The 26,197-nt window shown below is 40.3% G+C and overlaps 3 protein-coding genes and 1 pseudogene across 5 annotated transcripts in view; 1 reads left to right on the top strand and 3 right to left on the bottom strand.

Annotated features, from left to right (window-relative positions):
* The window catches only part of LOC110052585 (uncharacterized), a 1,401-nt gene extending 792 nt beyond the window's left edge, over positions 1–609 (top strand). The window contains exon 1 of the mRNA XM_020758726.2: positions 1–609. This exon is cut by the window's left edge and continues 792 nt beyond it. Coding sequence (XP_020614385.2) covers positions 1–527 — 527 coding nt within the window. The 3' untranslated portion in view covers positions 528–609.
* Positions 610–1,244: 635 nt separating this feature from the next.
* LOC149117734 (uncharacterized) lies at positions 1,245–3,524 on the bottom strand (annotated as a pseudogene). Its single transcript, XR_016206118.1, has 3 exons — positions 3,080–3,524; positions 2,705–2,934; positions 1,245–2,585 (listed from the first exon to the last, which is right to left on the bottom strand). The product of XR_016206118.1 is annotated as an uncharacterized LOC149117734 (transcript).
* Positions 3,525–4,976: 1,452 nt separating this feature from the next.
* Positions 4,977–7,878, bottom strand: LOC149117733 (uncharacterized). The gene is made up of 3 exons (XM_089276261.1): positions 7,854–7,878; positions 7,054–7,184; positions 4,977–6,279 (listed from the first exon to the last, which is right to left on the bottom strand). The coding sequence occupies exons 1-3, from the start codon at positions 7,876–7,878 to the stop codon at positions 5,884–5,886; spliced, it is 552 nt and encodes a 183-aa protein (XP_089132387.1). The 3' UTR covers positions 4,977–5,883.
* Positions 7,879–8,493: 615 nt separating this feature from the next.
* Positions 8,494–25,482, bottom strand: LOC110052404 (uncharacterized). 2 transcript variants are annotated; one of them, XM_020758528.2, is made up of 12 exons: positions 25,339–25,482; positions 22,435–22,949; positions 21,687–21,861; positions 21,046–21,259; positions 20,206–20,350; positions 18,963–19,125; positions 18,208–18,355; positions 17,351–17,432; positions 16,807–16,862; positions 15,180–15,452; positions 14,527–14,598; positions 8,494–13,852 (listed from the first exon to the last, which is right to left on the bottom strand). In XM_020758528.2, exons 1-12 carry the CDS (start codon positions 25,381–25,383, stop codon positions 13,839–13,841), a joined length of 1,902 nt encoding a protein of 633 aa, XP_020614187.2. In that variant the 5' UTR covers positions 25,384–25,482; the 3' UTR covers positions 8,494–13,838. The 2 variants fall into 2 exon arrangements, with proteins under 2 accessions (XP_020614187.2, XP_089141248.1); XM_089285122.1 differs by lacking the exon at positions 8,494–13,852 and having other exon boundaries at positions 14,519–14,598.
* Between the last annotated feature and the right edge of the window lie 715 nt (positions 25,483–26,197).

Below are 26,197 nucleotides of genomic sequence, written 5' to 3'. Positions count from 1 at the left end.
GAAATCTCAAAGACGCACTTAACATGGTACATTCACATCGAATTCCTCCGGGCATGAATAGATCGAACGAGAGCTCAAGGGGTGCGGAATTTTCTTCTGGCATCGAGCAAGATTTCGTTAAAAGCTTGTTCTCAAACGAAGAGCGAAATGCTGCGCACAGGAAAGAAAACGGGTGCGCCTCCTTCGACAGCAAAAAGGAGCAGGAACAGGCTGTGGACTGGCTCAAAGTTGAAGCGGCAAAATTTGAAGAGGAGCAAATGGCGGCGAGGCGCGCTCAGCAAAACTGCATCGTCAACGATGCTATGTTACCCACTGTCAATCACGTGACAGACGAGCAAGAACAAGTAGCCAAGATAAAACAGGAAATGGACAGTGATGGAAGCGAGTTAGACAGGTACTTAGCCGGGCTGGACGAAACGATTAAAGAAAGTCTTGAAAAACTCAACGAAGTACCTGATGAATTGGACTTAATGGATGACGAAAGTTTAGACATGCTGAGTGACATCGAAGATGTCAGTAATGACTAAATGGAGAAAGCAACTAAGCGAATCGATAAATGTGAATATTTACGAATATTTTTATTCCTGAATAAAAATATATAGATGGAAGAATTGTATCTTTTTTACTGCGTGGTTTAAAACCAGACCGGGCGAACTGAGAGTGTAAAATTTTGACATAGCAGTTTCAGAATGCAGGGATATTAAGTTTCGAGGTTATCATAACCGCTGAACTTATACTAAAGCTAATACCAAAGGAGGATTTGTGCAGTGGAGTCTAAAGTAAAATCATCGCAAATACCGGCAGAAAAGGTCTAAATCATGAAAATGAAACAATCGACAGCTTGTGCGATAAATAGTTCATGTCCTCATATATAATAATGCTTGTAGATATTTGACTTCAGACTGAAACTAAAGCTGTTAATCTTGCCTTTTTATGCTCTTTAGGTTAACGACGGCCAGTGTGTCGAGCGTAGATCAACCAATACCTACGGTCTGTTCAGTGCTGTGAATCCACCCTCCCTCTATTTTTGAACGAGTAGGCATAGATTTGAGGTCCTTTCGGCAATAAAACGCCGCGTACATTACTTGCAAAAACTATCGGAAGTTATATTTCGGACGTTTAATTTTCGAATGCGTTTTTGTCTCATTTTGAACAAATTTCGCAGAAACATTTTTGACACTGCTGAAACGTAGCAAAAGTAAATTAAAATTTGCGCCAACACAAAACACGAATCAGACTGAAACAACATCTGAAAACGATAGTTTTACTGCACTCCTAAGGTTTTACAGATTCACCGATAAGAGCTGAAAAACAACACTAATAATAATAATAATAATAATAATAATAATAATAATAATAGACTTGTATAGCGCTAGAACTATGCAAACATAACCTTATCAAGTTGTTACGTATTCCAAGCAGTGACTAAACTACTGTATATTCCGGCGCCTTGAATACACGTGATGGTGTCGTCCAAGGAAGTACCTACAGAAAAGGTTTTAAACTGTACCGCGATGTAAATCTTTCAGACGCTTAAAGGGCATGTAAACCCAAAAAATGCTATTTTGGGGACCACATAGTCGTTTAGTACATACATGACATCCGCCAAATCTGTAGATCTTTTGTTCACTTTAGCCCGTTTTTACGTTGAAAAATCGCTTCAAAGTTCTAAACATCCGCCATCTTGAATTGCGCAATCTAGCAAATGACGTCACGGGTGGACCTTAAGTTACGGGAAGTCAAAGGTCTTTCTTGAACACGTTGTGAAATAAGCACATGTTTGTTTAGTTTTGCAGTAATTCGAACAAAATAGGCCATACTATGCATAAGTTTCCAAAAGACGCTAATTTGAGGCGGCAGTGGGTAAAATTTGTTCAAGGCGCAAATCGAGCCTAGCGAAAAGGGCCGATTTCGTAGAGCCGACGGAGCATTCGGTTATTTGCAACATTCATTTTTCTCCGGATTGTTACGAAAAACGTTTCATGGTAGAAATGGGGTTGAGAAAGCAAAGTCCTTTACTTTCTGGTGCTGTACCGACGATACAGTCTCCAGCAGCAACAAATTCTTGCGACAAACGAAAGCGGCCTATCCAAAATGAAGGCAGCAAACAACCGGAAATGGCTGACAGTGCCGATAAAAGGCCTAGAAGAAGTAGAGCTCTTCAAAAGCTTGAGGTTAATAGGGTAAACCACTTTGTCTGCTATTCTTCGCAACACAGATAATCTCTGCTTCTTTTGAGAAACCCTGCAAAGAAACAGCAGTAGAACAGTATGTGTCACGCTTACACATCATTGAGTAACTAGAGAGGTAATTACGGCAAACCACGTTTGTGCCTTTGTATATGTTAAGCCCATTGCTACCATTGCTGTAACATATTTTCAATAATTATGATGTAAATTAGCAATCACCTCCTTATCCCTCACTGGGTTGGTGGCTTCAACCCAGTATACGTGGTGCCAAAATCGGCTGGAAAGGTGCTTCGGATCTTGTCTACAGCACAAGATGGCAGCGCAACTCGGACATGTTTACCAAGATAACCCCAGCACCAACGAACAAGCTGCCGATAGGCAATGTATCGAAATCTCCTACACGAAAAATACAGAGAAATAACTATCTACACTAGTGTTGTACTAAAATAAAACCAGTTACGGCAGAGGTAAATCTGACAATTGAACCGCGATAGTTAAAATAAAAGTAAACTTACTCGTTTCCTGTGTGATTATCTGTGCCGTGCTGCTGCCTGAATGCGTAATAAGCAGTTTCAAGCACCCAAACATCAAGACAGGTCAACTGAAATCCTGGATGCTAGGTAATACATTTCATTTGTATTTCTGGCCTCTGATTTTCTACTTTTTGCCAGACTTGTCCGATTTCAGCGCAGCAAACACTTTCGTGAGCAGTCGGCATTGGCTGACATACTTGACACTCGCACCATTTAATGCACCCAAGAAAGGTCGGGAAAAAAGACAACAACAAAATATGGTGAGCTTCTATTAGCGTGCTAATCTGATTATGCGCCGGCTTCAATTGATGTTCATCTGCTAAAAATGTAATTTAATTGCAAAATGATTAAACACCAGTCTGTGTTTCCAAGACGGTCTGAGTTGTTGTCATCTGGTTCTGGGCTGGCTTCTTGTTGATCGTTTTGTCGGACCCTTCGTGGCTCAGATTGATACGGACGAGGCCCAGATTGTTCCACAGCTACAACTGAATTTTCTACATCACTATCATACAAATTCACCAAATTTGAATCACTGTCATCCGATAAAAGATCCTCCGAGCTACTCCCACTTTCCCGATCCGCCATAGAATTCTCATATGGAATCCCTATTGCGCAATGTTTGTGTTCCACCGCTTACGTCACGACAGATGGCTATTGTTTTCACCGGAAGTGGATTTTTTCTCGTAAAAGCTGTTTTTCTCCTTAACGAATCCCAAACGAGCAAAATAAATGCCAAATTCGTTTTCTACGTTGCTGTTTGCGTCGAATAAGAAAAACTTGTATTTTTGGGTTTACATGCCCTTTAAAAATCTCGGATGGTTTTAGTTTTGGACACATTTTTTGTATGTCCGAAATCAAAATCGTCCGAAATTTTTTTTGCAGTAACGTAATTTATGCTAGAGATGAAAACTCACAAACCAAAACAACGTCTTCTTCAAATTCAACCATACCTTTTTATTTAGTCGTTTTTGAAGATACAAAACACTTCTTTAAGACACTGAGGCTATACAGGTTTATTTTGCTATTCGAGGTGGGAATAGTATTGGGCTGAAGAAGCCCAAACGCCGCATGCATTGGTTAATTAATTGAGGACATGCGTAATAAGTTGTCCTTTAAATTAAGGACCATGTATCAGCCATTTTAAAGAAGGTCTACGCCAAAATTGGAACTCTGAGACGATTAAAAAAAGGTTGGTCCTCGCTTCGCTGATGTTGCACTATTGTCTATACAAGTCTTACATATTACCCCATCTGGAAGACTGCAGCCCACTTCTATTAGGAATAGACAAAACATTGATTAACAAACTTGACGCCGCTAATCACTATGCATTGAAGACTCTTTTAAATACTGGAAATGCCTTAAATTATAACTGTATCTTATCTTTAGCATGTATGCAGTCGTTAGAATATAGATATAGATATAGCCGTTAGAATATAGGTATGAACGATCACTCTCCTTACTGTCAATGTAAAATAGGCCTGGTTACATTTCTAATTTCTTCGAGTATCGTGACTCGCATTACAACTTAAGGAGAGGAGGTTGTAATCTTGTTCAACCTTCTTATAACAACCGGTACTACCATGATTCTTTCACGTATAAGGTTACACATCTATGGAAAGAACTACCTACATAAATTAAACAGTCACGTAATTTAAACGAATTTCATAAGAACTTAGAGACTTTTAATTTTCTAAAATTGAGGGCTACTTGTAAATGTGACTATCGTCAATATTAAATTTATTTTTTTCTAATTATTATTGATTTAATTTATCATTGATTATTTATTATTATTGATTTAATATTGATTTAATTTATAGGCTTGCTGTATATCTGACCGAATTCGCAAAAACATGTCCACATTGACTCAAAGACAGTCCCACTGGCCATAAATAATCAGACCACCCCCCTGGCTAGGAGATTGGCCCGTCAGGCATGCACGTGGCATGGACTACACCAGCAGGGTGCCATGTCAACACAGAACGCTCACACAAGGTTCAACAACTAGGTAAAATACCCAGAAACACAGTGAATATCAAGGTTATTTAACACTAAAAACTCAAATTCTAGCTTGCTGGGGGTATCACTACAATACACCCTCCCCTCCCCTCCCCACTGAGTTTGACAGCTGGCTGCCAGCAAACCACCAGCAGATAGGCCAGTGCCTGGGCCATGTGCCCACCCTGGCGGTGACGGAGCTTCCCCCCCCCCTCCCACCACCACCACCACCACCACCACCACCACCACCAACAACAACAACAACAACCATTTATTTGTACTCACAATTTATAAAATAATTACAATAAACATTAAATTAGTATAGAGTACTGCCTGCCCAAAATAACCATAAAGGCTAAAAAGAATGGGCAGACATTAAGTTACATAGATTATTCATGCAGTTATTGGTCGATAACACACTTACACACACACACACACACACACACACACACACACACACACACACATATAAAGATACAAACAGAATGGAAACTTACAGCGGAACAGAATATATCCGTATGAATTAATTAAAATAATTGTAATATTTAATATACCACCCTTGGCGAAAACCTAGCGGGCATGTTTTTGCAAAATCCCTCAGAAATATATCTATAACTTTATAATATTCCATATTTTACTATTTCACTTTAATTATTTATAGTTTTATTCATTTGACTGTTATATAACTATTTTTTCTCTTGTTTTACCGTTACTTTTCTCATGCCTTTTATACATGAGCCCCTGGCTTGGATACCGAGGGCAACCTCTTTCCACGCATGACACTTATAAATTAATTGATGCATGTAAGAAAATTAATGAGTTATTTCTTTCCATCACTTTTAATCAAGTACTGAACGGTCACACCATTATTATTCAATTTAGCGCCCTCCTGCCAACATACGCCCCTTTGCAATAAGCTTCCTCTATCGCGTAAGTTATATTCAAGAATAGATTGATCACATTACTGAATTGCATAGTTTGCTTTTCCACACTTAGATGTGTGTTATAAAACTCTGATACTACGCGGGTGGTGATTAGTCAAATTAGCGTGCCTTATTCTACTGTATGTTCCGCTAAGATTTCTACTGGTTTATTATAGTTTAATGACAAAGAATCGTTTATGTGCTCACGTACATGAACATTGGCTCAAATGAAAGTATGACGGATTACATGCAGCCCCCAGTGATTTTTGGGATTTGAACTGAAATCTCTGAGGGACCTTGAAATGCTGGAGCTTGTACCTGTCGAATCCAATCCACGCCATCGCGAGGCCCCTTGTAACCAACGAGGGCCCACGAGGCTCGATTCCCAGGGGGTCTTGGATGCTTGGCTCCGAGGCTTAACAGCTGCAGATTGGCGCCCATCTTATCCTCTTCACTTGCATTGTTTCCGAAGGTTGCCTCGTCCATCACAGCAATTAGAACAATGACATTTTCTTGAAGACCGTCAATGTACGCACCTAGCTCATCGTCGGCTGTTGATGAAGCATACGCGTCGAATACCACAGAATCAATGAAGCGCCCTCCTCTGTTTAACACCACTACATTGTATCCACGACCCGGCTGAACAAAAAGGAAAAGCAGCTGTCACATAACATGATGCAGAGAGCGCATTATATAACTTTCATTTACTTGAATGTGCTTATGATTCACGATGCTTGTTCTTATACGTGGACCAGACTGCGGCTTTCCTAACCTCCCCCATTCCAATTTTCTCTTCATGATTAAAGAGAGTTTTAAACATTGCTTTGCAGTTATATTTTGTTTTTCTGCCACTCCTGCGTGTTTGAATTTTTTTCGCGAAATTCCCCTCCCCTCGTCCCCCTCCCCCACCACCCGACCGTTCCAGCGCTATTTTCCTTTCCCAAGAAGGTGAGGAGCCCAAAAAAGTGAAAATGAAAGTTGAGTAGAGGACTGAGTGGAGATGAATACCCCGCCACCTAAGCTTTTACGCGCCTCGTTGTAGATGAGCGGACAAGATGAACCAAACCCTGCGCTATGATTGGCTATCCGAGCAGGCAAGATGACCCTATCTTGTCCTCTCGGATTACCCACTATGTCCCACAAGAAAATAGTGTTCTTTCTCCATATAATAAATCCTTTATTAACCAGGCTTGTTTGGCCAAGATGACTAGATGGTGACCTGGTTATATTTTTGCGTGTTTTATGGACCTCGACTCCGTCTCGATCCATAAACACCCATAAAAGGAAGTAGGCCAATATCCAACCTTCCTGACCTCACGCTTGGTCAATGACCCATATTCATTGACCAAGCGCTAGTGACCACCCACCCTCCCCACTCCCCGGATAAAATTAAGGTGCCTGTATTATACTCACGTTTACAATTTTTTCCACACTGTCCACCTTGATTGAGGCATTGTTTCCGATGCAATTTCCGTTAGAGGGGTCGCTATAACCCCCAGAACAGACGTGTACATCGATGTACCCTATTGAAAAGGCAACATGTGCTCAGTTAAATTGTGAAACTTGCATGTACCAGTTGGAGAGTCTAGACGGCGTTTAATTTTCAGCTTGGGAATGACGCCTTTGTAACTACAGTCGAACCTCCGGTTGCGAACACCTCTCGTAAGCGTCCACGACCACTGTTAGAGCTAAGTTGAAACCAAATCGCATTCCTGGCTAGTAAAAAAGATGGAAATTTCTCGATAGGAAGTACAGGATTTTTTTCTCGAAATAGTGACGTTTCGCATGAATAAGACATTTCAAACATGGGGTAAGTCTCTGCAGTGATCATGCGTAGCATTTTCGTTTGCGGTCTCTTGCATCATTGTACCTAGGCTTGGCATTTTGGATGGTCGCTCACGGGAGGTTCGACTGTATTTACTAATCGCTGCATGAGAAATCTCCGAAAATTTAACTGATATCAGAGATTGGGTAATAGGGGCGTAGCTAGGGGGGGGGGGTGTCCTGGGGTGCCCGTGACCCCCTTTTGTATGCCTTTTTTTAAGCAAGCAACCTACTACAGGTACCGAAAACGACATGACAATCTGGTGAGTAGCCCTACTTTGACACAGTGTGACCCCCCCCCCCCCCCGTCCTACCCTCCCTTTGGAAAATTCTCACTACGACACTGAGTACCTCAGCCAGATCTTCAAATGAAAGACTCTCCCACCTACCTATAATGTAATGATCAGGAGCCATGTGATCCAATAACTTTAGTTCATTATAAACAGTGGAACCCCGTTAAGAACGGTGCCTACTAAATACGAAGGTTTTTGGGCTATTGAAGTCCACAAAGAAAAATGGGGGCAGTCACTCATTTTCTCGAGATAATTAGCCTTGAATCTCAACAAAAATGCTGACATCAGCATTTTTAAACTACATGGCAAATAGTAACAAAAACTAACGGCTAGCTTCTAAATTTACTAAATGGGTATTTGACAAGATCAGCCAAGGTTTTTTTAACAAGCTTACCATCGTTTACAGAAAAGGAAGACAATTCTCTTGCTTGTCATGATAGCTTTATTTCTTGATCAAAATGATCTTCGAGAGGTTTTCAAACGTTACCCAACATTTTTTCTAGGAGGGACTTATTTCCCCACACTGATTCAGCCGTCTCATTTTTGTCTCACTGACACGCCACACCGAATATGAATTATTTTACTCTTACTTATTGTCACGTGTTTTATACATGAGCCTCTAGCTCGGATATGGAGAGCAACCTCGACGCTTTGGACACTAATAAATTGATTTGTTGGTTGACAAACATAGTGCACAAGACTCAGTCAGGGTGAACTAAATAATAAATTACTCAACTGAAGCAATGGAAAATTTATTTCTGTGAAAGAACACCACTTTACACCTTGTTTAAAGTTTAAAACTGCTACAGTGTTTCAGTGATGCAGATATGACTGTGATCATAACTAACAAACTGACATCGTTATCTTCGTTAAAGATGTCACCTCTAAAGTTAATTGTTTCACATTTTAATTTAAGAGTTCCTTCTTTGCTTCATTTGTTTAAGATATGATGAAATGGCTTAGGGATGTCATTTACACCTGTAAAAGAATTTTATTCTATACGTTTAGGCCTTTCGTCCACGCCTACACGATAGTAACGATTATTGCAAAATTATGCTCTCCTTATACACTCTCTCGATGGTCGGTTTAATTTGTAAAAGGACACTGACTTTCTCCGTTTTTCTATCTTCGCGTGAACAGTGTGAACGTGTTCATTTGTAAACGCTGACGTCACAACACGCTCAGTGCAGATTTTAACGTCAGTCTTGTACCGAAGTGCCCTCGTCAGATAGATCGTTTTCATGGTTGGTTCTATCGTTTTGGTGTTGAAAGATGCGTTAGCTATCACCAGACTCGTGTAGACAAAGACAGTTTTATCGTTTTACAGACGTAAATGCACATGTGAGGATTTGGCCTATAAATATGTACTACTGCCTTGCAGCTAGAGCAGTTTCGCATTGAGTGTCATAAAACCAAAACCAATAATCACTGTGGCCAATCACAGTTACACAGACAATCCAGTGAACCAATCAAAACTCGAATGCATGTAGCTGACGCAAAGCGCGGGAAAACGTGTGCGAACGAATCACGATTGGTTTTGGTTTTACTCCTGATTGGATGGCAAAGTGGCGCGAGTTTTTTGAATCGATCGTGTGGTGTAGGAATGCAAAACCAGAGCAGATGCGAATAACTTTCGACACTCAAGTGAAAACCACTCTATGCAGGTTTTTTTCAACAATGGTGTTAAGATTGACACCTTAGTCACTTCTTTAAACTTTAATTAGTTTATAAGAAAACTGTTTTTCGGTCATTAAAGGCAAGCCCTAGCTTTACCTGAAATCTAACTCAGTTCATTCCAAGTTCTTAAATAGCTGGCTAATTTAAAGTGCTAATTTGACCAGTACAGAGAAAAAAAACAGACTTTCAAGTCTAATAAACGATGCCAACGCAACCTTAAGTTTACAAGCCGATTGGCCATGATGTTGTCGTAATAAAAGTTTATTGGTAGATAACAGTGCATAATAATGCTTTGCAAAGAACTGTTACTGTGCCATTCGAAAAAGTTTTAACCAACATTAATTAGACAAGGTTTTTTTGTTTTTCCCATTGCTTAGCCCATGAAAAACTAGGTTGGAATGAAATTCGTGCGGTTTTTCGCATCGTTTATATCAGCCTCAATTTTAATAGTTTTGCAAACTTGTGTGGCTCTCCACTATTGGGACATTTACCATAGAAGGTTGACTTAAATATCAGACGGTATTACGTAGGACTTTTTCCGTGTGTACATAGCTTTATCTAAACACGAAGAGGGTTGGGGGAATTAGTTAGAGGTAGTTATGCAAACCCTCGACTACGTCTCGGTTTTGCATAACTTTCGAGAATTCTCCCAACCTTCCGAGTGTTTAGATAAGGCTACGTAAACACGGAAAAAGTGCTCTATAGCTTTTCTAAAATAATTCTTAAAAATACGCGCGAATCTAAAGCGTCACAACCGTGTTTGCACACTGTCATCTAAACACACCTATCCACCGATGAGAGTGGGTAGCAGCTAAGTTTTGTGATAAATTCAGTGTAATATTTAACAATTATTCCACGAGCGCGCATTGGATATGAAATGGTAAATAGCCAACGAGGAGTTGGCCATAACCAATCTCTATCCAACAAGCGCGAATGGAATAATTGACGACAACATTAATCTTTACTTTCTTTCATTTTTAAATTACATGATGTTTGGCCCGCGGATAACAAGTGCTAATCTTTACGCTTGAATACTTGAAAATTATAACTTACTTCTATTGAGTGCGGCCGGAACAAGTGGGAAATCACATGACATGCGCACGATTTGTAAACTTAGTTGAATAAAACTTTGAAAGCGAAGTTAGCGAGTCTGTTGAACGAAAATTACCGACAATCATTTAGAATTCAAAGAACGTCTACCAAATGAAGGAGATACAACCCTGGTCAGAAAGTTTGAAAAGCGTTCAGGTTTGAGTCATCGAGGAAGGCAGTAATTGTGCACATTGCAGTTGTAAAAGTTCTGCGGAAAACTTTGATCGCCATGTGACACAGACGTCGCGCTAAAATTATATTCTCGACAATAACTCTTTCAGCGTTCCCTTGCTGTGACTGCCTTGGCATTTGGAGCTGGATGTGTGAGCTGATTGCTGGCCAGTTTCAGAATCATGGACAGAAAATATCTTAGCGTCGGATTCATCTTCAGAATCTCTGAGGCCACCCTGATGGTTTTTCGTGGCTGGTAAAGAACCGGGCTGACTTCGGTTCAGCTCAAAATACTCAACTCCTTGAAGGGATTTTTGTAATGATAGAATTGTTGGCGTTAGATGGCGTTGATTCTCTCGTCCTCGTCTGCCAAAAAGAGACCGAGGTAAAACCAAGGTCGTCCTCTACAGCTGTGCGGGATTTTTGCTCTCGGCCGGTTCAAGTTCTTTCTTCTTCGCAGACGTGTAAAAACACTTCAGACAAACTTTCAGTTCTTCTTTTGACATTTCTTCTATCGGTTTCGAAAATTTGGTGCCACAGGGACTGAGCTAGGACTATAAAGCAATTCTGTAACATCAAGGTTAACATTGTTGTTGTTACATAATTTTTTCGACGATCATATTTGAAATTTTAGCGGAGCTTCGACGGCCCGAAGGTCCGCTAGGCGGAGCCCCATACTAACAGAAACCCGTAAATCGCTTTTCTCGTGGCAAAAATGGCTAGCGGCTATTACTCGTGGGCGCGTACGTATGATGACGACGGCGGCGGCGGCGACGACGACGTTGCACATCATGGCGGCCATACCCCAGCTAATAGAATATGCGGCCATAGTTAACAGCGCACATCGTTGATATTGAACATCCATTTTATCGTCAGTTGACACCGGGCAAAACAAGGTATACGCTGACCAGTATCACGTGGCCATATTGCGGGGCTCAAGTTTTGAGCTCAAGTACCGGCTTTTCTATTTGATCGCGAGCTCAAACCAGGTTAACTTACTGTAATCAGGGGTCCGTTTCTCGAAGGTCCCGAAAGGTTTTCGCACCCGGAAAGCCATAGCAAAATCTCAAACCTTATGATTACAGAGCTGTTTTATTAGCATATTCTCAATATGAACAGAGGTTCCCTTCATACCACAAGTTTCAGGCGCACAAACCTCTCTGTTTTTAGATACAGATTAACTAAAAATGGCTTTGCGGGCCCGAAAAGTTTTCGGGGCTTTTGAGAAACGGGCCCCAGGGCTGGGTTGTTCGGAACAGAGCCGGTTAATGCTAACCCAGGATTAGAAGCTAACCGAAGTACAAAGTTTTCCTGTTCAAAATGTTTTTCACTGTTTATGTTTTGTGTAGTTTGAGATTATTCAAACTCAGCACGCCAAACAGTATTAGCAGAAAATCTCGCCGCCAAGTTAAAAAAAAGAAAAAACTCAGATCAAATTTCTCACTTATCCTGGGTTAGTTTAATCAGGCTTTGAACAACCCGGCCCAGGAGCTCCGCTTAGGCTTGGCTAAATCCATATATATTGCAACTTTTTAGGGAAACTTAAGGGATTTTAGAATTTGATAACCGTACCCGTTAAAAAATCTCATCCCGAATTTTGTGGCTTCTTTTGTTGTTACTGAGACGGCCTTGTCCATAATTTCTTGTATTTCTTCTGTAAATAACTCACCGAATCTGCTTTTTTCATCCATTTTCCTTGTCGACGGAACTTGGCTTCCCGCGAAAAGTTTTATGCCGAGCGGCATTTGCCGCATTCATTTCCATATTAGGTCAAACGCAGGTATAATAAACGGTAGTGTAGAAGCTCTCGTAACCTTCTAATTCTATTTGTCGTCATTGCAACAGCTGTTATTGTTTTGGGGCTAGAACCATTGTTTCAGTTGTTTGTTTTATTGTCCTATCAAAGGGTTTCAAGCCATTGATGTGAGACCTTACGAGAGCTGCAACATGACCCTTAATAAAAAATTTTGATATAGCCTTTATTTGGAGCGAAATATATAAATAATAGCCTCCATTTGGCGCGGAAATATGCTCGGATAATTGTCCGCGGACATTATCTGTTCCAAGTTTTCCTAGAGCGTAGCTCGAGAAAAACTGTGAACTCCGAGAAACAGATAATGTCCAAGGACAAATATCCGAACATATTCACGTTTTCAGTTTTCACGCTAAATGAAGGCCATTGTGTTTATTATCCTTCAAATTTTTGTCGCAACACGCGCAGTTTTGAAAATTGGGGAATATCACTCCGATATTCCCCAGTTTTAGCTGGGGCATATTCAGACGCGTGACGCGTTTAGACCAATTGCGTGCGAGTGAAAATATTTGATGGATTATAACGGCTGGTAACTAAGATCCAGTGAACCTATTAGAAAGCTAGTGTTTCAGTTTGGTACAAAATAATTTGAAAATGCAGTGAAATAATAAATTTGTTATTGGATGGCTTCTGAGATTAATTACGCATTTAGTCTTATTTTTTTATATTCACTATTTTTTTAACCCATCTCTGAGTTTTATATAGGACCGTATTTTCTTTATCGTCGAATAAGGAATATGCAATTCGTACCAAGTTTGACGTACAGTTAAAATGGAGGCAGGCATCGTGAATCTTCATTTATGCTTGGATGAGATCAAATACTCACTTAAATTGTCAGTCTTTTAAACTTTTGCGGATGACACCAGTCCCGTGCTGCGGTGATTTATACAAAACTAGAAAACAGTCCAAATTGCGTAGTCCAAGCTACTTGGCACCCTCAAACGTTTCCCCTCCTTAGAGACGAGTGAAACTGGACCCGAAAAATTCCATACTGATGACGAAACTATACAGAGATCCGTTTATAATCTCTGATTGGTTACTTTTCCTTTTTTAAATTCTTACGCGCATGCACAGAACAACATAAGTATGAGATTGTTAGACGTCTGCCAGTGCTTAGGGAATTGAAGCTCTTTCTACATAAGCTAGATCATTAAGTTACAGGATTGTTCATAATCACTTTAAAATCGGCTCCTGCTTTGTTTGTGGGCAAGGTTAACGCAAAATGGACTGTTTTAATTTTTTCCTCTACTAAACGCTTACAGACCAAGGCTCAGTGCTCCCGTGCATTTCACTGAAATTATTTTGACGATACACCAGGAGTGGCACAGTCACTTACCAAAGTCTGAAATAAGAAAACAAGACGAACTTAATTAACTTAATTTTCGCTGTAACTAAAGTGGGGTCTAAGCTGAGAAATAGGCATTCATTTTGCATCTTAACGAGTAACTGGTGCAAACAACCGCTACACCTCAGATTCAAAATGACTTCAATAAGTTAAGCTTTTAACATTTTTCTTTGTCTGGGCTTTCAAGTACCCACACGTTTTGTACCATGTGACCGGTTTGTTGTAAAACAGTCCCCAGTTATACACATTGTCCCAAGAACTACAAACAGGATTAAAACTACTGTGTGCAAATATAGCGTTTTCTCGAAACGTCATCAAATTCTAAAATCCATAACTAAAGAGCTACATAACTTAAACCTTATGACGGCTTTTTGGAAATAACGTCACGCAACGCTTCGAATTGAGTGGAAGCGCTTTGTGACGTAACGTTTTCATGGTTCGTTGCGTGACGAATCCTAAAACGGCTACAGAAAGATTACTTTTCAAGGACTGTGATACAAAACGCGTGTAGATGCATCTTGTGTAAATGAAGGCCTGCATTTGCAGTTTGGTTACAACTATTCAAATGCACACAATATCTACAGTGTAAACGTTTCAGTGTTTTCGTTTCGTTCAGTTGCTGACAAGTTTTCAGGTTATGTACAGAAAGTCTTGAGGAGTCGCTTACAGACCGTAACACATCCAAATTGCTTTCAGTTTCCACCCTGACGACTGCTGTAGCACGTGAATGCCGTTGGCAGAGGCTGCAAGGAGAAAAAAATGCAATGAGAAAAGCAAAGTACTTCACCGATCTGCGGGGCTTGCGAGTAAACCAGTGTCTCGATAATGCGCATGTCAGACTTTGATGGACACTGGAAGATCTACTGGCTGGAAATGTCCGTCTTTATAACAAAGATAACGATCAAATGACTTTATTTAAGGAGGGTTAAACACTTAATAGCCAAAGGCTAATAAATACGTGGCCCTCAGAAAATAAAACTATGAATAATAATATATATCCCTAGGAACATCCCCCATTTGTGCCCCCAGGGATCGGAAATCCTAAGAATACTTCCATCAGTCACAGACTGTTCGCGTGGTTTCACATTTAACAAATCAGGACACACACGGTCTCTTATGCTTTCTAGCCGTACAAAGGTTAGTGGTAAATCAGAAACAGCAAGGTGCCTTCAGTCAGTCTACGGAAAAAAGCAAAAATCCCAGAAATTCTCAGGGTTGCGTGTCTCATTGGAAGTATCTTCAAACACTAAAAGTTGTCAAGAAGACATCCACAAAAAAATGTATAGAAGGCTACTTTAGCATGTTTAGAGATGTCAAAACGTACCTCCCCACTTGGCACCGCTGGTCGAAGTGACTATGTGCTCAGTCGGGGGTGTGCTGCTGGTATTGGTGACAGCCATGCTGCTATCAAGCCACATAGCGTGTGTTGTGGTGGCCTTATCTTTGACTTTGAACCACTCGTCTTGAGGAACAGCCTTAAATCTTGCTTTGTGGTCCTCTGAGCTTTTCAGAATCGTTTTCCCATTCCCGCTGACCCCGAACATAGTTTTTGTGGCGGCGTCGTGTCCAAGGATAACGTAAAGGCGATTGTCCATACCTGAAATTTTGAAGCATAAGGCCCATGGACAAACAAGCAACTGGGGCGGATACAGGAACTTAGAGAAGGGGGCTCGTTATACAGACCCTCTGTATGTAGGCATTGTAGGGGGGTCCGGGGCATCCTACCCCGGAAAAGTTTAAAAAATGAAGTCCTCGGAAATGGGATTTCAGAGTCCAAGTCAGTGTGTTATAATACCTCATATCTTTTTTTTAATTTAGGGGGTTCGACCGAACCTCCTGAAACTCCCCCCCCCCCCGTCCCCCCAAGATCCGCCTTTGAGCAAGGTACAGTGTCATATTAAAGAAGCTTAAAAAAAATTAGTTTGAGGTCATTTGGGAGGTCAATCGTAAAAGGAGTGCATCTTGTAGTACTGGTATTAATGCTGCCCTTCAGAGGAGTATAGACTAGTGTCAAGGGAGATGTGGCTAGGCGCAAGGCGAAGTAGGGTAGGTTGGCAATCACTGCACCGTAAAACGAAGGTGATCTGCAACGGCTTCAGCATAACTAGGGTTTTGATTCCTTAGCTGTCTGCCTGTAGGCGAGGGTAAGGTGTTTGTTATAAGACGAGGGAGCTGAATCGAGCGATTGTATGGTTGTGTAATGAGAACACATGATAAGTGGATAGACCAGTAGTTTAGCGTTCTTTCTTTAATCTATGGAGCGTTTTCATTCACTCGCTCAACCAAACAAATTTATTGGAACAAAAGGAACTGTTCACATAAAAGAGTTCAACTCCCATAGGATTGGTTTCACCAACACAGCCCCGTTTCATTGTTCCGGACACTAATATGGCTGCCATGACGTTATACAAAAACACTCGCTCTACTTAACAATTAGATTATGAGCTCTAGATTTCTTTGAGGTGATAGTTAATGAGGCCGAAGGCCGAATCAACTATCACCTCATAGAAATCGAGAGCGAATAATCTAATTGTTTCAGTAGAATTCTTACTACAATTCACTTCAAATAACGGTTTCCAATTATTTCTTGACGTATTTATTAAACTTTACGCCTGAAAAAGATCGCTCGGATTGAATTGTCATTTAAAATTGAAGATGCGTGTGCGCGCTCTTCAGTTTTTTCGATTATTTCAACTTTTTTAAAAGTCAAGAAACCGTAGTTGACCTTCGTTTAGACTTCAAGGAATTTAAAATTATCCATTCACATCAAAATTTTTCTCCAAATCTTTGGGAATACGACAAAAACGTCGCCATTTCCTAGACGACTTCCAGCCACTGCACACTAGCTAATGGCCGATAGTGTTCAATGGCTCAGCCAATCAGATTACAGCATTTGCATTAGTATACTAGTAGAATTCTGTGTACTCTACAAGTTTCACTGCTCCGCTCACCTGTCCATGTTTCACCATGGTCACTGCTGAGGTAGCACTTAGGTGCACCCTTCTTACTGTAAAATAAAAAATAAAACAAAAATCATTTACAAAATTAGAAAAACAACGGGCAATTTCTCCTTTGGTCAAATGCCACAAAGTATCCATCGAGTCTCGCCCCAGCCTCCATTTCTTAGCAACCAACAATATGCTTGGGGTTTCTTTCTTTAATTAAAAAAAAACCTTAATTCAAAAACAAAACAAAAATCAAACGTTTGGAATTCTCACTCAAACGAACAGAAAACCTAGTAGTCTAATTCAGATTTAAACCTAATCAGTATTTTTTTTTATCACAAATGATCGCACAATGCGATTAAGGCACTTCAATGACCTAGATTTCTCAATTTAGCAAGGGCGTTTACCTCCTTCTGAGGTGTCGCTTGATCTTCCCTTTATGCAATTTTCCTGATTTTTTTTTATAAGAAGCTTTTTTTTGCTATATTTTGATTTCAGTAGAGATGGATTTGTCCATTTAGGATTCCTTGTTAAATTTAACCTGGCTTACCTTTTCATTGGCACGCTGCAAACATACATGACGTTATTGTCTTTATCCAGCAAGTATCCGCGGCTCGTGAATTTCAAGGCATCTAAACAAAATGATAAAAACTTGATGTTACAGTCCTCCGTGGCATGGAGACCGTCGAGTTAGACTTGATATGCAAGTCGTCGATCATTAAACATAAGAAAAGTACAGTCAAAAGTTCCTAATCTGGTCTGCAGTAAGTCTGTTGGTAAATGAAAAGTTCAGTGAATAAGTCAGCCAGTCAGCCAGTCAGCCAGTCAGCCAGTCAGCCAGTCAGCCAGTCAGCCAGTCAGCCAGTCAGCCAGTCAGCCAGTCAGCCAGTCAGCCAGTCAGCCAGTCAGCCAGTCAGCCAGTCAGCCAGTCAGCCAGTCAGCCAGTCAGCCAGTCAGCCAGTCAGCCAGTCAGCCAGTCAGCCAGTCAGCCAGTCAGCCAGTCAGCCAGTCAGCCAGTCAGCCAGTCAGCCAGTCAGCCAGTCAGCCAGTCAGCCAGTCAGCCAGTCAGCCAGTCAGCCAGTCAGCCAGTCAGCCAGTCAGCCAGTCAGCCAGTCAGCCAGTCAGCCAGTCAGCCAGTCAGCCAGTCAGCCAGTCAGCCAGTCAGCCAGTCAGCCAGTCAGCCAGTCAGCCAGTCAGCCAGTCAGCCAGTCAGCCAGTCAGCCAGTCAGCCAGTCAGCCAGTCAGCCAGTCACTCAGTCAATCAGGCATAAGTAATAACGCCGGACAAGATTATGTTAAGTTGATATTTTTCAAACTCTCTCAAATAGTATTGAAGAGTATATCCAAGACAAGAATTGAAAATTTCGATGTTGACATTCAAGCTTAAAAGACTAAACGGCGACATACCCGGAGAAGTTGGCTGCTGACCCAGCTCACAGCCGTAGAACTCGACCCTGAGGGCTATGCATTTCCGCCAATTTGTTGGATTGATCCGAATATACACGGCTTTGATAGGAATGGGAAGTACAACCATCCTCACACTGGCGGAGAATTCCTGAGAAAATTAAAACAAAATTGTAGGTTCAGATTTCATGTGTGAATTATCTGTTATAAGGTTAGGACTACGCTTGGTTTAAATTCCGTAGTGGCTGATGAGACACCTGTTTTAGGTAGCCTATTACAGGTTAAAGAAAAATTTGTGAACACTTAGTATATACAAAACCGATTGTTTCGTGTGAGCTAAGGACATCTCAATGAGATCGGCTATCAAGACTTCTTCTATGTTGCACACAGCCTGTAGCACGGATTTGTATTTGGTGCTCTAAGCTGAATTGTTCGCCATTATTACAAGAGAGGATGAGGAGTGACAACGTTAATCCACGTTATAGGTTTTATTCCCTGTCAGGTTATTTTTAGATCACTCTGAATAACCAAACAATTAACGCGGATTTTGCCCATACGTAGAATGTTAACACTATCCGCGGAAGAACTGGGTACCGTTTCTAAAAATAACTTTAGAGGGATTTTGTTGCCGAATAAAGGCCTCTATAAAGGATTTACCAGCTTTATCCTTTTTCAACATTAAGATGAGCCGTGATAGTTTTTGATGAGTTTCTAACCAATAGGTAGACTCCAATTACGTTTAATATTCTCCTTTTTACCTTGATTTTGCCACCCTCTTTGAAAGGCTTCCAAATCACGCCGTCGTCGCTGAAGAACAAGGAGAGACTGGTGACGAAACAATCGTCATAGCCTTGAACGCCGAGTCTGACAACTTTCACTTTACTCGTAAAGTTGACCTGGAGAAACTGCGATCTCTCCTTCCTGAAACACAAAATTCAGATCAGAACAAGCTTTTTTTAAATTTATATTATAAAAGGCCAACGTTTTAGTTGTGGACAAGATAAGATTATCTAATAATAAACCACTCAGTCGGTCGGTCAGTCAGTCAGTCATTCAATCATTCAGTCAGTCAGGCAGTCATTCATTCATTCATTCAGTCAGTCAGTCAGTCGGTCGGTCGGTCGGCCGGTCAGTGAGTCACTCATTCAGTCAGTCATTTGGTTAGTCATTCATTCAGTCACTCAGTCAGTCATTCAGTCATTCAGTCAGTCAGTCAGTCCGTCGGTCGGTCGGTCGGTCGGTCGGTCAGTCAGTCGGTCAGTCAGTCAGTCAGTTGGCCAGTCATTTATTCAGTCAGTAAGTCAGTCAGTCAGTCGGTCGGTCAGCCAGTTAGTCAGTCAGTTGGTCAGTCATTTATTCAGTCAGTCAGGTAGTCTTTCATTCAGTTAGTCAGTCAGTCAGTCAGTGAGTCAGCCGGTCAGTCATTTAGTCATTCATTCCGTCAGTCGGTCAGTCAGCCAGCCAGTCAGTCAGTCAGTCAGTCAGTCAGTCAGTCCGTTGGTCAGTCATTCATTCAGTCAGTCATTTATTCAGTTAGTCAGTCAGTCAGTCAGTCAGTCAGTTGGTCAGTCATTCACTCAGTCAGTCAGTCAGTCATTCATTCAGTGAGTCAGTAAGTCAGTCATTCAGTTAGCCAGTCAGTCAGTCAGTTGGTCAGTCATTCATTCAGTCAGTCAGTCAGTCAGCTAGTCAGTCATTCATTCAGTCATTCATTCAGTCAGTCAGTACGTTAGTCAGCCAGCCAGTCAGTCAGTCAGTCAGTCATTCAGTCAGTCAATCAGTCAGTCAGTCCTTCAGTCAGTCAAACCTCCCTCAGTCAGACCTTCAGTCAGTCAGTCATTCAATCAGTGAGTCAGTCAGTCAGTTAGTTTATTACTATAGTTGGTTACTTAGTTAGTGCGTGATTCGACATTTAGAACGTATGCTAAAGAATTTTTTTAAATCATGTTTAAATATATTATCTTATCTTATCCATAACCAAGCGACCATCACCCAACTTACGCTAAAGGTCCATTTGGAATCCAGGCCCATTGGTTTTTTAACCTGGCCTTGTGTGGTTCCCTTTCAGGAGAATAGGACGAGCCTGTGATCTGGGCATCAGAGATAGAACCATCCTCCATGCCAAGAGGCTCGTCACATGCAGCTTCTAAGTAAGTAATACCAGATTAATTGAGCGGAGTCCTCAAGTACTGATTGCTGATTGATTGATAAAATCATGGCGTCAAAGACAAAAGAATTGAAAAACATATTGCCATGGTTCAGAGCCTAACTAGCCGCGCGAGCACTTATGGGAAAATTTGGGGCAGATTACAAACAAATATGGCCTAGAGGTACGCTGGGAAGGATATGCGAGGGCGATTTAAGGGTTAGTATAACTTGAGAGAAGAGAACGGAACAGTTGAGGTAGGAAATGGACAAGAAAACCATGATTATGATAACTGAAGGGAGAAGACATTCAGTAAAGCAATTCTTCCGTCAAAATCGTACTCGAAGGCGCAGAAAGAAAATCCAATATTTCAGTATTGCAACACTTGTCTTCTCCACCCCTCTCTTAAGGTGGCTGACAGAAGTTTCCAACACTTTCCAAAGCTTAGCTTTTGATGTGATCTGGTAATAACGCCCTTTATTTTAGCTTGAATTGCTAGAAAGAACTCAAAAACGAGCCCGGTGACCCCCATCTTTTGTTATCAAATTTTCATTAGCAGTATAAGACGAGCTAGGACGCAACTTTAAGCAAAGTATTTTTCTAAAAAAAGTGGTACTTGGACATCAGAGCCATTTTAAATTTTCGCAAACTTAAATTAATTTCCTATTAGGTAAATCAAAGTTCTGCAAACTTACTTTTCACGTAGTATTTGAAAGAAGTGGACGATGGCCCTTCGTGAGCAAATTCTCGTGAGCCTGAGGAGGAGGTGCAGGTATCCGCTGACCCGTTGTACTTAAGGTTCACGTGCACTGTGCAGTCGTGAATTTTCCCTTCGGCTCGTGTTTTTCCTGGATCAAGGTTTACCTTTATTTTTACGCCAACCGTTTGAGCAAACTCAAGTGTTCCAAACTACAAATGAAAGAAACCAGGTACAAGCAAATAGACAAATAAAAAATCAAATCAAATAAATTTCATTTCAAACGGCAACGACCAAGAAAAAATTGCAGAAAATTCAACAAACGTTTTAGAGCAGGTTGGAATAAAATAAACTACAGTTTTATCTAAACCGTAATTGCTTTCTCGTGGATTAACGTTAGTCCAGGAATAAAACCTTATCCAAGGTTTAAGATCTCTTTTATAATGTACTTTTCGCTGCTAATTTTTGTAGAGTTTGACATTAGTTGAAGTCAAAACTGAAGCTAGGACAAACAAAATGAAAAGAAAACCTCACTGAAAAGATAAAAAAACTAAATCAAACTTCATGCTAGTCGTAAATAAGATTTGCTTTGAACAACTGCAACCCGATCCTGCTCATAAAGTGAAAAGGAATTTTTACCGTAATAGAAACTGTCGAAGCAACGTTGGAAACAACTACACTGACTGAATCATCGAGTGTGGTGTGATTGTGGTACGTAAGGAACGACGGTAAAGGTAGTTGAACTGTGCCGCTGTCCACAATGTCTGTTGTCAGAGACGAATGGGACACAACCAAACGGAGGGTGATTTGGTCTCTGTTCAGGAAAAATAAAGAAAGGAAAAATATTTTCCTTGTCATAATTTAACTTCGAATGGTATAGACATCATTATCATAGGCGTACGGGCACCTTCGCATTCGGGGAGGGGGGGGGGGGGGGAGGGGGGCCGGGCGGAGACCATCTTGACCGAAAAATTTACGCAATGTTCGAATGCGTGATTGTTGGAATTGGGATGTAAAGGCATTCAAATTGCCCGAAAAACAAAATCGTTCACAATTCCCACATCTAATGAAACTGCTATGCCGTGTGGCATGAAATTTTCGCGGAGTTTAATTCTTAGCGCACGAAAAACCTAACCGCAGAAATGTTCTGAAAGCTTCAAACCTATCGAAACCTAGCATACGTGATGTTGTTAGTGCAGGGACAAGGTTTGCAAATTAAATTGGCTGCGTTAGGTAATTCCCAAGGAATTGCGTTAAAATGTACAGCCGCCATCTTTTTGTTTTCCTATACGATGTATTGTGTAACTCTACTGGCATGTCTAGAACATCAAGGCTAGTATAGGTGCGATGTTACTGGCTAATTTGAAAGTCAATAGCACGCAATTACCCAAACAGCACGGCGTGACCGGTAGGCGGAAGTCCAGAGAAGTCAACATTCAATACGGGTCTTTTGCAGGCCGTATAAACCGTCTTGACAGCCAGCATTGCCGCCCACACGGACTGATTCGTGCCGTACTGCGTCCCAACACTGACCCACTGCAAGCCACCATTGACAATCTGCTCATGGTTCATCACTTGAACCTCAAACTCAATCTTAATCTTAGTGTCGTTTCCAAATGAAGTTCGCGTGACAGTCCCGAAGTTAAAGAACGCGATGTCAATCAAACCGTCGTTTCCCGATGACGTCATGTTGGTGGCGTTGTTGTCGATAGTCAGGTGCTTGCTCACCTCAGTAATCTTCGCCGCCGTTAGTCGTAGAATGGCCGTGCCGTTAAATGGAAGCTTGATTTTTGTTTTCAGTTCCGTGGACTCGGGAATAGTCATTGTGAGTGTGTATTTAACGCGACGGCCCACAAATTGCCAATCAGTTGTTCTTGTGAGGCTAAATTTGTATTCAGAAGCCTGTTAATGGAAGAACGACAAAATAAACAGTTGAAGAAAACATAAAGGGAAAAAAAAAGGTGTCGAGTCGTTAAAAAATTAATAAAAGTCTTCGAAGGAAGCTGGTGCCGTTTTCAATGCGCCTCACCTTTTTAGTTTGGAATTGGTTGGGAAAATTTAAAACTTCCCATTGTAAACTATGAAGTTCTTTAATGTTTATGTTTATGTGGGAGTTATTTTCGTGAATTAATTTCTCGATACGTTGAAGATTGGCCAAAAAATAGCGGAAATTTTTGGTTAAAGGTTTAAGTTAAATTTTTTCTCAACTTAAGATTTTTGTTCAAACTTTTTAGTTTTAACTACCTAATTTTTCAAGGCGATTCGCAAATAGATGTCATAATAAGTCTATCAAATGGCAAATACTAGACTTCTGGGTTGAGTAAATGAAAATACTTCAGTAAGGTACACGGTTTTAAAAATTAATTGATAAGTGAAAAGTTTATCAAAAAATCTTTGTTCTTGAGGTAGTTTTAAAGGCTAGTTCGTTAATTTTAAACTGAGCTGAAGTAGAAACTAAGGCTCCGAGGCTTGTCATTAATCGTAAGGTAATGTTGTAAATGAATGTTAAAAATAGATGACATCGAAGAAAGGAAAACGTTTTATTTAGTTTCATAATTGTTTCGTTTTACGCGAGATTTGAAGAGCAGCTTTTTCTCTTTGACTATGAAAAGTTCCCGAACTCTCCCCTTCAGACTTATAATTTCGGCACAAGAACTTTAGAATGCTCGGCCCCTTATTTCATCACATTTCGGGTGACCGCTAAAATGGCAATAATACTAGAAATTGATGATCAGTTTATTATTTTCAGCCTTTTCACTTGTCCATCGCGGTTTGACCGATACAGCACTGAAAAGCTGAAAAAACCCATTGCGGTGTCACGGACAAATTAATTTGAATGATATATTTAAAAGTGTTCTAGGTCTTGCCACCAGCAGTCTGGATTTTAAGAATTAATGTTGTGACGTTCAGAGTTTAAATATTGTAAGAAAATTCTAGTGGTAAAAAATTGGGTATTTTTTTAATCGGATACATCACTTGAAATTTTCGTGTGGTTATATAGTTCTGCTCAAAATTTGAAAATTCGAAATTTTTGAGCTAAATGCGTCATTTGAAAGTCAAAGGAAACTGAATGCTTTCTCTTTTGCAAAATTAATTTATTATCCGTCAACTTAACCTGCATGCCGTATACACTATAAAAAATTACTGGTCGAGTTTAAATAATTAAAATTTTGAACAGGGTCCTAAATGAAAGCCCAAACTCCCTGTGGCGTCATATTCGAACTGCGACAACTCGATCAATTTTGGTCGTAAAGTGGTAGGCACATTATTTCGAGTGTAGTTTTAGCTTTTATTCATATCAATTGAACTGAACACTGATATGTTGGAAGAAGTTGCTTTTTCTATGAAGCCAACAAGACTAACACAAATATAGTCCAAATGTGATCAAAAAAAAAAATTTGTGACTATAAAGAAAGAACCGAAGATATGTTACTAATGTCAAATAAAACTGTCTGCAATCGTAAAACGTTGCGCAACTAATTGCAAATTGTTTACCAGCACGTTTGCATGTTATAAAGCACGCTCGGCAGCACGTTTATCATAACGCACTGTGTAATTTATATTCCAAGATGTAAATTAACAAAATAAATAATTAAAAGCTTAGACAGCGGACATGAAAATTTATTTAATGAAAAACCTTGCAAAAGTTGGTCTTTCTTGCACACAATTTTTTATTGTGCCTTATTCCTTTCCGATCACAACAGAACGCAGAAGAGGTTCCTAAATTTAAAATTATGACTGTTAACTTGTTCAATTCATCTCCAACAACATAAGAACTCAGTGATATGCATAAGTTAATAATGATATTGATTTTGAGTTTAAAAGCCGTTTTTCGTGAAACTGAATTGTTTTTACATTCTCTATTTGGCCGGCACCCTTGATAACGGCATAGATGTCTTCAAAAATGAAACCTAGCAACACTTAAATTTATTTTTTAATCCTGATCTTGATAAAATGGCTTGAGACAACATCTTAACATTACTTTTTAAGGTGGTAAGGGCTTCGAACTTAATAACCTAATTTTTATGAGAGCATATAATAATTCAAAGTCCCTCGTCTAGATGTAGCACGGTAGCTTTCTCAGCCATATGAAAAAAAATTTCATTAAAATGTTCTTTACAATCGTCAAAACCCTGTGTAGTTACAAAATTCTTTGCTCGGCACATGAGAACTCATTTTCCGCGTTCGGAATACGAGCGGAACTTATCATAACAAAACAAGTTTCCCAACACGGTCGTCGAGGATCAAACCAAGGTAGTTATTTATCTGCGAAAGACCAAAGAACTCTTACCTCACAAAAAGAAAAAGCTGACACGAAGAAAAACAGCAAAAGCATCTTTTTCCGTCAGAAGGTAGAGTGGAAAAAAGATTCTTGTCTTATCTCGCTTTATAACAAGACACCTTCGCTTGACATTGCAGCAGGTGACTTCAAACTGGAAATGGCCCAGAAATGCTGAATTATTAACGATATTTACCAAGTCCGTTAGATACCATGGCGACAGAATGACGGTAGTTTAATAGACAATGTTTAAGTTTGCAGTTTAAATTACCCAGCTATTATGCCGGCTGATAAAAATTTTGGTTACGTTGCATAGCATATCTTCAGGTTCTTTAATTAATTAATTAAGTTACAAATGGGGATGGATTTTAATTTTAATTCCTGGCCTAAAATAGTATTTTATATATTTTAAGATGCAGTTTATGAAACTACGAATTAACTCTCTTGTCAAGTCAACATCATGTTGAGTACCTGTTGGATTGTTTTAGGGTGAACTTGACTGTTCGGCAGGCCTTAGTTGGTTATTTTAAGTTTTCGACAAGACAGAAATCTTTTTTAAGTTAAAAAAGAGTCGGCTACATTCACAAAGAGTTTAGCATTTCGTAAATGTGGCAAGTAGACTTCGTCCTGCCAATAATTTAGGCCGGCCAGGGATTTGCACATACGTATACGGAGTCATTTTAATTCAGGTATATGGCGCGGTATTTTTTGCCACGATTCGTATATTCGGGTACAAATTTGAAATTTTCCTGAATTTAAGGTGTTCAGAATTAAATGTCTAAGATAATTTTAGGTATCTAGCATCACACGTTTTAAGTCCCGGCCAAACGATCGCAGCAGTTCAACACAACATATCGCAACATTGTTGGCC

Source organism: Orbicella faveolata, unplaced genomic scaffold (assembly GCF_042242905.1).
Source record: "Orbicella faveolata isolate gen_17 unplaced genomic scaffold, um_ofav_v1 contig_1, whole genome shotgun sequence".
In the NCBI taxonomy this organism is placed as follows: Eukaryota; Metazoa; Cnidaria; class Anthozoa; order Scleractinia; family Merulinidae; genus Orbicella; species Orbicella faveolata.
This window is presented reverse-complemented; position numbering and strand designations above follow the sequence as displayed.

Bases quoted from the DNA above. Each gene is read 5' to 3' on its own strand.
- LOC149117733 (XM_089276261.1), bottom strand. From the start codon at position 7,878: ATGGCTCCTGATCATTACATTATAG. The intron at 7,185-7,853 runs GTAGGTGGGAGA...AATTTAACTGAG, and splicing joins TCCTGATCATTACATTATAG to CACATGTTGCCTTTTCAATA. The intron at 6,280-7,053 runs GTGAGTATAATA...CTTTTTGTTCAG, and splicing joins GTGTGGAAAAAATTGTAAAC to CCGGGTCGTGGATACAATGT.
- LOC110052404 (XM_020758528.2), bottom strand. From the start codon at position 25,383: ATGCTTTTGCTGTTTTTCTTCGTGTCAGCTTTTTCTTTTTGTGAG. The intron at 22,950-25,338 runs GTAAGAGTTCTT...TTCCATTAACAG, and splicing joins CAGCTTTTTCTTTTTGTGAG to GCTTCTGAATACAAATTTAG. The intron at 15,453-16,806 runs GTGAGCGGAGCA...TCAAAATTTCAG, and splicing joins CCATGGTGAAACATGGACAG to GTATGGACAATCGCCTTTAC.